Raw genomic sequence first — 13681 nt, 5'->3', positions numbered from 1 at the left:
CAAAGAGGATAGCATAAAGCCAGCCCCTGCTCTTACCTGCCTAATAAACAGAAATCCTAAGAATTACAGGAATAAACACTTTCTGGAAGACACCCTAGACATGGCTAATATTTGTTGATATTTTCAACAAGCCTTGTGTGATGAATGCAGAGATGACTAATTTTTGCAGGTACATTTATGACCGAGTCCAGGATGACACACACCTGAATAAACCTCATAACCAATCCAGCTACCTGGGACAGGATATTTATCAACTTTCCCTTAAGGAATGCTCACACACCAGTGAGCTGTTTTTTTTTTTTTTTTTTTTTTTTTGAGCTGTTTTTTTAAAAGCAGATTTGAGTGAAGAATTTCTAAGGAATTAAACAGCCTGGCTAATGGTGAAATGTTATGAACAGAGGTTAATGAACCTGCAAGATAAAGACAGCATGTCTTGTACTAACTGAACTAGGTTGATTAATATAAAACTATCTTTTTATAAAAAAAATTAAATCTTTTACATAAACACACACACTCAAAATTGAGGTTTATTTTTTTTTTTGATAACAAGGATCACTGAATTTCCTACCTGAGATTCTTGAATCTGTGTCAGCTTTTTCTTTTCCTGCTCCTCTTCTTGCTTTTTCTTCTTTTCTTTCTTTTCTTTCTTTTTGGCTGTTTTTAGTTTTTTCCTGATTTCAAATCTGGTTAAAAGATATTTTTTTTTGGTTTTTAGGTGGCAATGAAGTATTTACAAAAACTAATTTCTATTAGATAGGATAAAGGAAGTAAGTGGGGGGGGGGAAAAGCAAGGGGGAGGAGTTAAACATCTTGGTTTCCTGCAAGAAACTCCAACGTACCTTTTTTTTTTTTTTTTTTAAGATTTACTTTATTTATTCATGCGAGACAGAGACAGAAAGAGAGGCAGAGACACAGGCAGAGGGAGAAGTAGGCTCCATGCAGGGAGCCTGACGTGGGACTCGATCCCGCGTCTCCAGGATCACACCCTGGGCCAAAGGCAGTGCTAAACCGCTGAGCCACCTGAGCTGCCTGAAACTCCAATGTACCTTATAAAAATATTAAAAATATTGAACATAAGTACATCAAAAATACTTGAAAGCATTAAGTTGGAACAGACTTAAAATGAGAAAACATTCTGGATATTGGTGTATCCTGTTGGTTAACACACAGCTCTTCTTCAACCTTCACATAACAAGAAAATAGATGATTTCTGAATTAACTGCAATGATGTTCCATTAGATACAGAATGAAACCACAGACAGCCACTGGCACACTTTTTTAAAAAGATTTATTTATTTATTTTAAAGATTTTATTTATTTATTCATAAGAGACAGAGAGAGAGAGAGAGGCAGAGACATAGGCAGAGGGAGAAGCAGGGAGCCCGATGTGGGACTCGATCCCGGGACTCCAGTATTACGCCCTGAACTGAAGCCAGACGCTTAACCACTGAGCTACCCAGGTGTCCCGAGATTTATTTATTTTAGAGAGACAGAGAGAGAGCAGGGGATTGGGGCAGAGGGAGAGAGAATCCCAAGTGGACTCCACACCGAGGTTGGAGCCAACTTGGGTCTCAATCTCACAACCCTGAGATCACGACCTAAGTCGAAACCAAGAGTTTCACCACCCAGATGCCCCCACTGTCACCTTTTTAAGGTGGTCAGGACAAACACTGTATCTTAAAAACACCACTCTTGGGATGCTTGGCTGGCTCAGTTGGTGAAGCATGTAATTCCTGATCTCCAGGTTCTGAGTTCAAGCGCCACACTGGGTATAGAGATTACTTAAAAATAAAATCTTAAAACAAAAATAAAAACAACAAAAAATCACTCTCCATCTTTCTTCATGAGGAAAAATGCCTGTCCTCTTCCCCAAACTCCACACCAGCAAACATAATGAATAAATATGTAGTGAATACACTATTCTCTTCAACAAATGCAATCTAGGGACATCTGGGTGTCTCAGCGATTGAGCATCTGCCTTTGGCTCTGGGTGTGATCCTGGAGTTCTGGGATTGAGTCCCATATTGGGCTTCCTGCATGGAGCCTGCTTCTCCCTTTATGTCTCTACTTCTCTATGTCTCTCATGAATAAATAAATAAAATCTTTAAAACAACAACAACAACAACAACCCACCACACATAACAACATATTCCTAAATAACTAATGGGTCAAAGAAAAATCATAAGGGAGGGGATCCCTGGGTGGCGCAGCGGTTTGGCGCCTGCCTTTGGCCCAGGGCGCAATCCTGGAGTCCCGGGATCGAGTCCCACATCGGGCTCCCGGTGCATGAAGCCTGCTTTTCCCTCTGCCTGTGTCTCTGCCTCTCTCTCTCTCTCTCTCTCTCATAAATAAATAAAAATTTAAAAAAATCATAAGGGAAATTAGAAAACAATTTGAGGACTGAAAATACACACACAACATAATAAAACTTATAGGATGTAGTTAAGGCAGTGCCAAGAGGGAAATATATAGCTCTAAATGCCTATATTAAAAAAAAGAAGATAGGGGTTGCTGACCGGCTGGTTGAGTTTGGTAGAGCATGGGACTCTTGATCTTGGGATTGTGAGTTCGAATCCCATGCCGGACACAGAGCTTATTTTAAAAAAAATATTTCAAACCAGTAACTTTACCTCTACCTGAACAGAGTGGAAAACTAAATGTAAAGCAAGCAGGAAAAAAAAAAAAAAGAATTAATAAAAATTAGAGCAGGAATTAATGAAAACATGGAATAGGAAAACAATCATCAATGGAACCAGAAGTTGCTTCTTCAGAAAGATCAACAAAATTGACAAACCTCTGTCTAAATTGGCCAAGAAAAAAATGATAGAACATTCAAATTACTAAAATCAGGTATGAAAGAAGAGACATCACTATCAACCTTACAGAAATAAAAAATATATCATAAGGGAACACTATGAACAACTATATGGCAACAAACTAGGTAATTTGGACAGAATGGGAAAAATCTCTAGAAAGCCACAAACCGGGCAGCCCGGGTGGCTCAGCGGTTTAGCGCTGCCTTCAGCCCAGGGTGTGATCCTGGAGTCCCAGTATCAAGTCCCATGTCGGGCTCCCTTCATGGAGCCTGCTTCTCCCTCTGCCTGTGTCTGTGCCTCTCTCCCTCTGCGTCTCTCATTTTAAATAAAATCTTAAAAAAAAAAAAAAAAAAGCCACAAACCACCAAAGCTGACTCAAGAAAAAAGAGAAAAATCTAGATAGACCTGTAATAAGACACTGAAATAGTAACTTTAAAACTTCCCCAAAAGAAAAGCTTATGCCCACATGGCTTCCCTGGAAAATTCTCCTAAACATTCAAAAAAGAACATCAGGGATCCCTGGGTGGCGCAGCAGTTTGGCGCCTGCCTTTGGCCCAGGGCACGATCCTGGAGAGCCGGGATCGAATCCCACATCGGGCTCCCGGTGCATGGAGCCTGCTTCTCCCTCTGCCTGTGTCTCTGCCTCTCTCTCTCTCTCTCTCTCTGTGTGTGTGTGACTATCATAAATAAATAAAAATTGAAAAAAAAATAAAAAAAAAAGAACATCAATTCTTCCCAAATTCTTTCAAAAAAGAGAAGAAACACTTCTCAAATCATTCTATGAGTCTATTTTTTTAAATTATTTTTTAATTTTTATTTATTTATGATAGTCACACACAGAGAGAGAGAGAGAGGCAGAGACATAGGCAGAGGGAGAGGCAGGCTCCATGCACCGGAAGCCCGACGTGGGATTCGATCCTGGGTCTCCAGGATCACGCCCTGGGCCAAAGGCAGGTGCTAAACCGCTGCGCCACCAAGGGATCCCCTATGAGTCTATTTTTATCCTGATACCAAACCAGACAATAACATTACAAGAGAAGTATAGGTCAATATCTCATGAATACTGACATAAAACTCAGCAAAATAGTAGCAAATTAAGTCCAGCAACTTATAAAAAGTATGATATACTATGACCAAGTATAGAATTTATCTCAGATATGCAAGGTTGGCTCAACGTAAGAAAGTCAATCACTGTAATATACCTTTTATTAATAAAGTACAAAAATACCATGACTATCTCAACAGACCCAGAACAAGCATTTGACAAAATCCAACACGTATCTTGATAAAAACTCTCAAAAAACTGGGGGATCCCGGGGTGGATCAGCAGTTTGGCGCCTGCCTTTGGCTCAGGGCGTGATCCTGGAGACCTGAGATGAGGTCCCACATTGGGCTCCCTGCATGGAGCCTGCTTCTCCCTCTACCTGTGTCTGCCTGTCTCTCTCTCTGTCTTTCATAAATGAATAAATTTAAAAAATAAAAAAATAAAAACTCTCAAAAAACTAAGAATAGAAAAGAACTTCCTCAAATAGATAAAAGGTTATCTATGAAAAAACCATAGCTGGGGGATCCCTGGGTGGCTCAGCGGTTTAGCGCCTGCCTTTGGCCCATGGCGCAATCCTGGAGACCCCGGATCGAGTCCCATGTCAGGCTACCGGCATGGAGCCTGCTTCTTCCTCTGCCTGTGTTTCTGCCTCTCTCTCTCTCTCTCTCTCTCTCATGAATAAATAAATAAATAAATCTTTAAAAAACAAACAAAACAAATTAAACCATAGCTAACATAATACTTGATGAAACACTGAATGCCTTTAAAAAATAGAAAGGAACCAGTAAAATTTATCTTTTTTTGTAGCTCACATGATCTTATGTATAGAAAATATGTATTTTTAAAGATTTTATTTATTTATTCATGAGACACAAAGAGAGAGAGAGGGAGGCAGAGACACAGGCAGAGGGAGAAGCAGGCTCCACGTAGGGAGCCCGACGTGGGACTTGATCCAGAGTCTCCAGGATCACACCCTGGGCAGAAGGTGGTGCTAAACCACTTAGCCACCCAGGCTGCCCTACATATAGAAAATCTGAAAGAATCTACTAAAAGCTATTAAAACTAATAAATGAGCTCACCAGGGTTGGAGGGGACAGGATCAATATACAACAATTAATTGTATTTCTATATACTTACAATGAGCAATCTGAAAATGAAACAAAGAAAACATCAATTTGTAATAGTACGAAAAGAATAAAATATTTAGGAATAAATTTACAGGTGCTAGCCTTTTACACCCAAAACTGTAAAACAGTATTTAAAGATATTAAAGAGTATCTAAATAAGTAGAAAGATAGTTCATAGATTGAAAGACTTAATATTGTTAAGGTGGCAACGCTCCCAAATTTGATCCACAGATTCAACACAATTTCTATAAAAATCCCAACTGCTTCTTTTGCTTTTGCAGGGAAAGCTGATACTACAATTCATATGGAAATGTAACAGGCCCCATATAGCCAAAACAATCTTGAAAAAAAAAATTGGAGGACTTGCACTTTCCAAGAACTGACTACAAAACTACTGTTAACAAAACTGTGTTAGACAGACACAGAGATAAATGGAAATGATCTCAAAATAGACCAGTGATCTAAAACTATAAGACTCTTACAAGAAAACATAGGGGTAAATCTTCATGACTTTGAATTTGGCAATATTCTTAGATATGACATTAAAAGTTTCAACAAGAAAGGAAAAAAATAAATTGTACTTCATCAAAATTAAATGTTTTTGTGTACCAAACAATACTAGCAAGAGAGTGAAAAAAATAAAACCCACAGAACTGGAGAAAATATTTGTAAGTCATTTATATAAGGGTCTGATAAGCAGACTATAGGACAGCCTGGGTGGCTCAGCAGTTTAGTGCTGCCTTCAGCCCAGGGCATGATCCTGGAGTCCCAGGATCGAGTCCCATGTTGGGCTCCCTGCATGGAGCCTGCTTCTCCCTCTGCCTGTGTCTCTGCCTCTCTCTTTCTCATGAATAAATAAATAAAATCTTTAAAAAAAAGGAGACTATACAAAGAACTCTTACCACACAACAGCAAAAAAAAAACCAGTTAAGAAATGGGTTAAGGACTTGAACAGACGTTTCTTCAAAGATAGATAAATGGCCAACAAAGATATCATAAGATGCTTATCATCATTAGCAATAGGAAAATAAAAATAAAGACCACAATGAAATACTACTTTACGTAACCAGGGTAGATATTATCAAAATGAGGGGAAAATAAGAGGTGTTGGCAAGGATGTGGAGATATCTATACTGCTGGTAGATAAGCAAATCATGCAGCTGCTGTGAATGACAGTTTGATGGTTTCTCAAAAATTAAACATAAAATTATCAAATGACCCAGCAATTCCACTCTTAGATCTATATCCAAAGGAACTGAAAATAGATACTCAAACACATATTTGTATATGAATGTTCATAGTAGCAATATACACAGTAGCAAAAGGTGGAAACAACCCAAATGTCAATCAACAGATGAATGGATAAACAAAATATGGTATATACATACAAAGAAATATTATTGAGCCATAAAAAGGAACGAAGTACTGATATGCTATGTGGATGAACTTCAAAAAATATGCCAAGTGAAAGAAGCCAATCACAAAAGACTACATGTTGTATGATTCCATTTATACAAGATGTCCAGAAATAGGCAAATCTGTAGGGACAGAAACTAGATTAGTGGTTGCCTAGGGCTGGGAGGCTTGAGAGGAAAGAGAGAAATGACTAGTAGTGATACAGGATTTCTTTCCAAGGGTGATAAAAATGTTTTGAAATTGTGAGAAACAGCTTTGTGAATATATAATGGCCACTGAATTGTACACTTTAAACAGGTGGATTATTGTATACAAAATATATCTCAATAAAATTATTAAATGAGATCCATATAAAGATTTTTTATTTATTGATTGATTGGCTCCACACCCAGTATGGAGCCCAATACAGGGCTTGAACTCAACACTCTGAGATCAAGACCCAAACTGAGCTCAAGAGTCCATGCTTAACTGACTCAGCCACCAAGGAGCTCCTATAAAGACTTTTATTAAGTGAATAGGAAAAAGTTTCTGAGTTACTATAATGTGCTGCCTTACAGCTAAACAAATGAACTACAAAAAAGTATCAATTTTCCGTGAATGGCTCTGAACTTCTGTTTTAAGTTATCATCCCTGTAAACATTTCTCTAGTCACTGAAAAAAGTCACTGACTCAGCCAACTGTCTCATTAGTATGAGGTGAAAACAATAAAACCCAAGTCTGATATGAGCCACCCATTATTCTCTAGCTACTCTGGGATTTTATCATAGGGCCCTACTGGCCTTATACAAGAATCTCATTAGCTCACCACAGTCCAGAAATACAAATTTTAAGCCATCTCTAACCACCAGGCAACACCAGCACAGTTTCTTCAGTCCTGTTTGTTCCAACACAGGTAACCTTAAAAGTATTTATAATCAAAACAAATGTTTACTAGTTGCTGCTGACTGAAAGCTAAATATTCTTGTCCAGGGTAACTTACTACATACTTAATACGGTCTCCAAAAGGAACAAACAGGTTCCCCAGATGAAATGCAACTAACTGCAGTCAGAGAAAATTCTATTTTTCTTTCATGGTATTAGGTAGGTAGAAAAGGCTCCTAGTTCTGAGGACTCTTATTTCTAGAAACAGAAAATATATTTATTTTTACTCTGAAATTCTGTTATAAGGAAAAATTTTGGCCATTTAAATATGGCAAAAGTAATTCAGGAAATACTGAAGTAGATTTTGACTATCAAAAGACAATTTAAGGGGATGCCTGGGTGGCGCAGCCTTTGGGCGCCTGCCTTCAGCTCAGGTCATGATCCCGAGATTCGGGATCGAATCCCGCACTGGGCTCTCTGTTAGGAGCCTGCTTCTCCCTCTGCCTGTGTCTTTGCCTCTCTTTCTCTCTCAGAGTGTGTCTCTCATGAGTAAATAAATAAATCTTTAAAAAAAAAAAAGACAATTTAAGGGCAGCCCAGGTGGCTCAGTGGTTTAGCGTCGCCTTTGGCCCAGGGCATAATCCTGGAGACCCGGGATCGAATCCCATGTCGGGCTCCCTGCATGGAGCCTGCTTCTCCCTCTGCCTGTGTCTCTGCCTGTGTGTGTGTGTGTGTGTGTGTGTGTGTATTCTCATGAATAAATAAAATCTTAAAAAAAAGACAATTTAAGGGGCACCTGGGTGGCTCAGTTGGTTGAGCATCTGCCTTTGGTTTGGGTCATGATCCCTGGATCCTGGGATTGAGCCTTATGTTGGGCTCCCTGCTCAGCAGAAGAGTCTGCTTCTTCCTCTCCCTCTGCTCCTGCTTATGTGCTCTCTCTCTCTCTCTCTGTCTCTCAAATAAATAAAATCTTTTTTTTAAGATTTTATTTTATTATTTATTCATGAGAGACAGAGAGAGGAAGAGGGGGGGGGGGAGAGAGAGAGAGAGAGAGAGAGAGAGGCAGAGACACAGGCAGAGGGAGAAGCAGGCTCCATGCAGGGGGCCTGATGTGGGACTCGATCCCCAGTCTCCAGGATCATGCCCTGGGCTGAAGGCGGCGCTAGACCGCTGAGCCACCCAGGGATGTCCCCCACCCCTTTTTTTAAAAGGCAATTTAATATTTGAGTTAAAAAAAAAAAAAAAAAAACCACCATGCTGGAAGAATAGTCAGATACCTCAGAAACTATTAGAAGTTCTAGGTTTTGAATTCTGGGAAGACAGGGCTCCAAATGTGATTTTTATTAAGGAATTACAACCTTACCTTTTTTTCAACACCTCCCTCTTTTCTATGCGGTTGAACAGTTCTTGCTCTCTTTCTTTCTCTGTCATCTGCTCCAGACGGGCCCTGTCTTCCTCATCACCCATGAGGTCTTCTCCATAGCCATCATGGAATTCTTCATCTTCTGAGGAAGAATCTGAATCTGAACTGGAGGAGGAGCTGTTGCTGTCAGAATCTGATACTTCACCTACAACAAGGCCCAAACACAAGATTAGGCTATGCTACAGAAGACTGAAGCCATAGAGATGACCCTACAGGATTGATAATCATTACCCCTATGCCCCTCCCCCCACCTTATTAAACTAAGCTCTATGCCCAATGCAGGGCCTGAACTCACAACCCTGAGATCAAGATCTGAGCTGAGATCAAGAATCAGATGCTCAACCAAATGAGCCATCGAGGCACTCCTAAGACTCATAATTGTTAAGTAAATTAATTATTACCATAATGGTTAAAAAATGGTGATTTTCAAACATTTCTTGTATACTTATTAGTTGACATTTAAAAAATTCAATGTTTTAATGAGTCATTACAACGACTGGTGAATTCTCAAGGAAACTGGATCCTTACAGGATAAAGGGTGATGGAAAAGGCAGTATACATTACAAATGAGTATTAAGTTAAACTAGCAATTTAGTAAGAACTCTGCTTGATTCAGTTTGAGCTAACATTCACAGACGTGCTTAAAACCAGGTTTGGCCAATTCTATAAAGGCCAGTTTGTACATAAATGTTATTTCTTAAAAGATATGTTAAGTTTATCATTCTAGTCCTGGAACAAGTCCAATTTTATCTTAGTGTTAGCAAAAATTCTGGAGCCGATTTCAAAATAAGAATATATATATATATATATATTTTACTGAGTTGTGTATCTGTTTTGAGGATTTTCCTCCTCAGCCAGACCATGCATAAGTAACCAAGAGAAAGGGTAAAGTGAGTTGAGGCTCTAATGCAGGGACTCTTCATGGATGGGCTCCAGGGGCCTCACTAGCCCTTTGGAATTATATATTTTTCTTGCTTCATTTAGATTCTCAAAGGACCCATGACCACTGAAAAGGTTATGGACCACTGCAATAAAGATAGAGGCCATGCTGTAATTCAGGCCCATGCCCACCTCACCACCATCTCTGACTCTGTAGCTTCAACCTGACAAGAATGGGAGTTCACCCCAGGTCTGGGCCACTGGGCTCACCTTCCTCAGGGGCTGAGCTCTCAGCAGAACTGTCTTTATCCGAACTGCCTGAGGAGGCAGTTTTGTTGGCTTGTTTCTTCATGGTTCCTTTCTTCTCTATTTTTCTGGCCTTTCCTTTCTTCTTATTTTTATTGCTCCCAAATGTCCACTACAAGGAGAAAAGAAGAAAGAAAACTGAAACAGGGATTTTATTGGGAAAAGCTGGAAAAGTCAAGAGTTGAGTCCCTGATATTCATCAAAATGATTATGAGTCTTTACTGCTTTCAAACCAAAATAAAAATACTTTATATGAAGAAAGATATGGATTTTTGAAACCTTGGTTAAAACTTCCTAACTTAAAAACAAAACAAAACAAAAAAAACAAAAACAAAAACAAAAAAACTTCCTTTCAGTTTGCAATTTCTTAGAGACAGTAAATAGATAATGGATATAATCAACATAAAATTTAAATAATGTACTTTTCATCACAATGGAAAAACATATGAACCTTATGGCAAATCAACTGAGCTAATTAACTCAGTTGGTACAGAACACAGCTTCTAATGTTTCCTGGGGGCAGAGAGGGCAGTAATTGCTAGGGGTTGGTGTATCTGGATTTCATCACACAGAAGACAGTTTAGTTTTGGGGTGGGTCCCAGGAAGGCAGGGAATAAAGCTTGGTAGCAGGAGAAAACTGTAGAAAGCATAGGGGGAGAAGGATGAAGGTCAATTCCTGGCATGGATGGTAGCACTGGTACCAACTGCATGGAAGCAGAGTGTAAACAAGATTATTAAATAGATATACACGTGTATCTCTCTTCTTTTTTTCTTCAAGATTTTATTTATTTATTCATGAGGGACACACAGAGAAAGAGAGAGAGAGGCACAGACACAGGCAGAGGGAGAAGCAGGCTCCACGCAGGGAGCCCAACGTGGGACTCAATCCTGGGTCTCCAGGGTCACACCCTGGGCCGAAGGTGGCGCCAAACCGCTAAGCCACCCGGGCTACCCTCTTTCTTTTTTTAACCTGCATATTTAACACTACAATATAATGTTTAAATTGGATCATGAACAGGAGATACTATGTCTAAACATAAGGAGCTTGCAATTTGGGTTAACAAATAATAGGCAGGCAATACATAGTCACCTCAAGGCCAGTAACATTGTCTCTATCAAGCACTTTAATTATAAAAATGAAAGACTATATATGATTGTTTTAAAAATTCACAAAAACTATTTGGTTATAATGGGGTGCCTGCATGGGCAGTATCTTCATGGGGCAGTATCTGACTCTTGGTTTCAGTTCTGGTCACAATCTCAGGGTCGTGAGATCAAGCGCAGTGTTGTGCTCCACACTCAACACGGAGTCTGCTTAAGACTCTCTCCCCCTCTTCTTCTGCCCCTTCTCCTCCTCCTCCTCAAATAAATAAACAAATCTTTGGGGGGGGGGAAAGGCTGTTAAATTCTATTTGGTTATGAACCACACCTCCTTTGATATTTTAACTCATCAATTTTAGGAGAATGATTTTAGGTGAAAAATACTTGATTTTAGGTGAAAAATACATTACATACATTACTTGGGAGCTTTATTACATACCTTACTTGGGAGCTTTATTTTATGTACTACAAAAAAATCATCTTCATTTTTTCAGCATCACATTGAATTATAGATCTGGTATTAACAGAAACTTTCTACATCTACTATTTAACAAAAATACAAAGTCTTTGCTTCTTGTATAATGTGATCATAAATTAATTTCCTACCTCAATAGTTAAGATCAGAAGTAAACTTATTTTGGAGGGTTTTGAGGGTGGTAGAGGAATAGCTCTGGCAGGGTTTTCATCTTAGAAATGTTCCTTATGAGCTATTCTTAAGAGCCCTTAAGGGTCTGCCAGAATAAAATATTGAAAAATCAAAGGATTAAAGTCCTTTTCACATTTTAATTTACTTTATTTTTAAAAAAGATTTATTTGAGAGAGAGAAAGAGAGAATGCACAGCGTGTGCATGTGTAAGCAGAAGGGACAGAGAGAAGGGAGATAAGCAGACTCCCTGCTGAGCTCCATTCCAGGACCCTGGGGATCCTGACCTGAGCCCAAGGCAGACACTTAACTCCTTAACTGACTAAGCCACCCAGGCACCCTTAGTTATTTTTCCTGTGTGTGTGTGTGTGTGTGTGTTTTTTAAGATTTTATATATTTATTCATGAGAGAGAGAGAGAGGAACGCAGACACAGGCAGAGAGAGAAGCAGGCTCCATGCAGGGAGACCGATGGGGGACCTGATCCCAGGTCTCCAGGATCACGCCCTGGGCCAAAGGCGGCGCTAAACCGCTGAGCTACCTGGGCTGCCCGAACCCTTGGTTATTTTAATTGCCACTTATTTTTGTACTTAAGAGTCAGGAAGAAGGGAAAAGTGGAAAAAAAAAAAAAGGTCACATGTTTTAGAATGATATATTAAATGAGTGAATAGTAACTTTTTTTTTTATAAGTGAATTTACCTCTCAAACTAAACATTTCAACACCTAGATCATTATTTAGGAATCCCAATGCTTCTCCTCTAAAGCCTACTTTTCAACCATATCAAACTTTAATCACTCAAGGAAGGTAATTTTTAGGTTAGTTTGAAAAAATCCAAAAGAGGCCAAAAGGTTCAATTTCTTTGTCAACTGAGCTAAAATGTATCAACTTCCTGTGCTGACAATACACATATTTCCACAGGCAATAATGTATAAAACACCTTTTGCACTGGCTTTGGTTATAAGAAACAGCACAACTACAAACATAATAAGGAGTCAATATTTATTGGCTGGTTATTAAACCTCTTCCAAACAGGTGTCTTCTTGGCCCTTTGTACTTCTACCAATGGGAATGTGAAGAGGCCAAGAGGGTAAAGGTCAAGCTACCAGTGTCACATGTGTGTTAAGAGTGGCTAGGTCTATTTCTGTCTACAGATTTATGTTTATCATGTGCAACAGAGCCAATTCTGAACTCCCTAGAAGAAGAAAAACTGTGTTCACGAGAGCAAAAAAGACAAATATCAAATCAAGTCCCACAAGTGATTTGAATTCAGGAGGTGTCAGGAAGCACTTTATCCTTCTATCCTCTATCTGCTTCAATCTGCCACTGCTTGAGCTTAGCAACTATCACTCATGTGTAGTCTATGATGTTTATCCCTTGGGGTAAAAGGAGGAAAGATAACAGTAAAAATAGAAGAAAATAAAATGTTTTGACTTAAAAAGGGTTTTCCTGGTTAAATCTGAGTGTGGGAATGGACTCTCATTTTTTTCCTTCCAACAATCTCAAAAGAAATGAGACAATAAAGTGACCTCATCTTCCATGACCCGGACTCAATAGAGTCTGTCATGCCCCTGTAAACAACCAGCTTCACTTATATGTGACAGGGTTTTGGGGGAATTATAATAATGTATGTGACTTCACTTTTTTTTTTTTTATTCCCCGCTCTCCCCCCCTCCCCCATATGTGACTTTATTTTAAAAAATACTAAATTCTTGGGACACATGGGTGGCTCAGTCAGTTAAGGGACTGACTTGATTTGGTCTCATGTCATCATCTCAGGGTTGTGAGATTGAGCCCTACAGTGGGCTCCAATCGGCTCCTTGCTCAGTGAGGAGTCTACTAGAGATTCTCTCTCTCTCTCTCCCTCTACCCCTTCCCTGGCTTGTGCTCTAAAATAAAAATGAATAAATATTAAAAAAATAAAAATACATATTCTTATGAATATGGCTTTTATTTTTTAAAGATTTTATTTATTTATTCATGATAGACACACAGAGAGAGAGAGATGCAGAGACACAGGCAGAGGGAGAAGCAGGCTCCATGCAGGAAGCCCGACGTGGGACTCGAT

General features: G+C 39.2%; 1 protein-coding gene across 1 annotated transcript in view; it reads right to left on the bottom strand.

Annotated features, from left to right (window-relative positions):
- Nucleotides 1-13681, bottom strand: part of RTF1 (RTF1 homolog, Paf1/RNA polymerase II complex component) — a 56651-nt gene that overhangs the window by 16489 nt on the left and 26481 nt on the right. Inside the window, exons 3-5 of the mRNA XM_077880705.1 lie at nucleotides 9838-9985; nucleotides 8629-8833; nucleotides 569-683 (exon numbers count right to left, since the gene is read on the bottom strand). Coding sequence (XP_077736831.1) covers nucleotides 569-683; nucleotides 8629-8833; nucleotides 9838-9985 — 468 coding nt within the window. The remainder of the gene's footprint in view (nucleotides 1-568; nucleotides 684-8628; nucleotides 8834-9837; nucleotides 9986-13681) is intronic.

Source organism: Canis aureus, chromosome 32 (genome assembly GCF_053574225.1).
Source record: "Canis aureus isolate CA01 chromosome 32, VMU_Caureus_v.1.0, whole genome shotgun sequence".
Lineage (NCBI taxonomy): Eukaryota > Metazoa > Chordata > Mammalia > Carnivora > Canidae > Canis > Canis aureus.
Note: the sequence above shows the minus strand (reverse complement) of the source record. Positions and strands in the feature narration are given on the sequence as shown.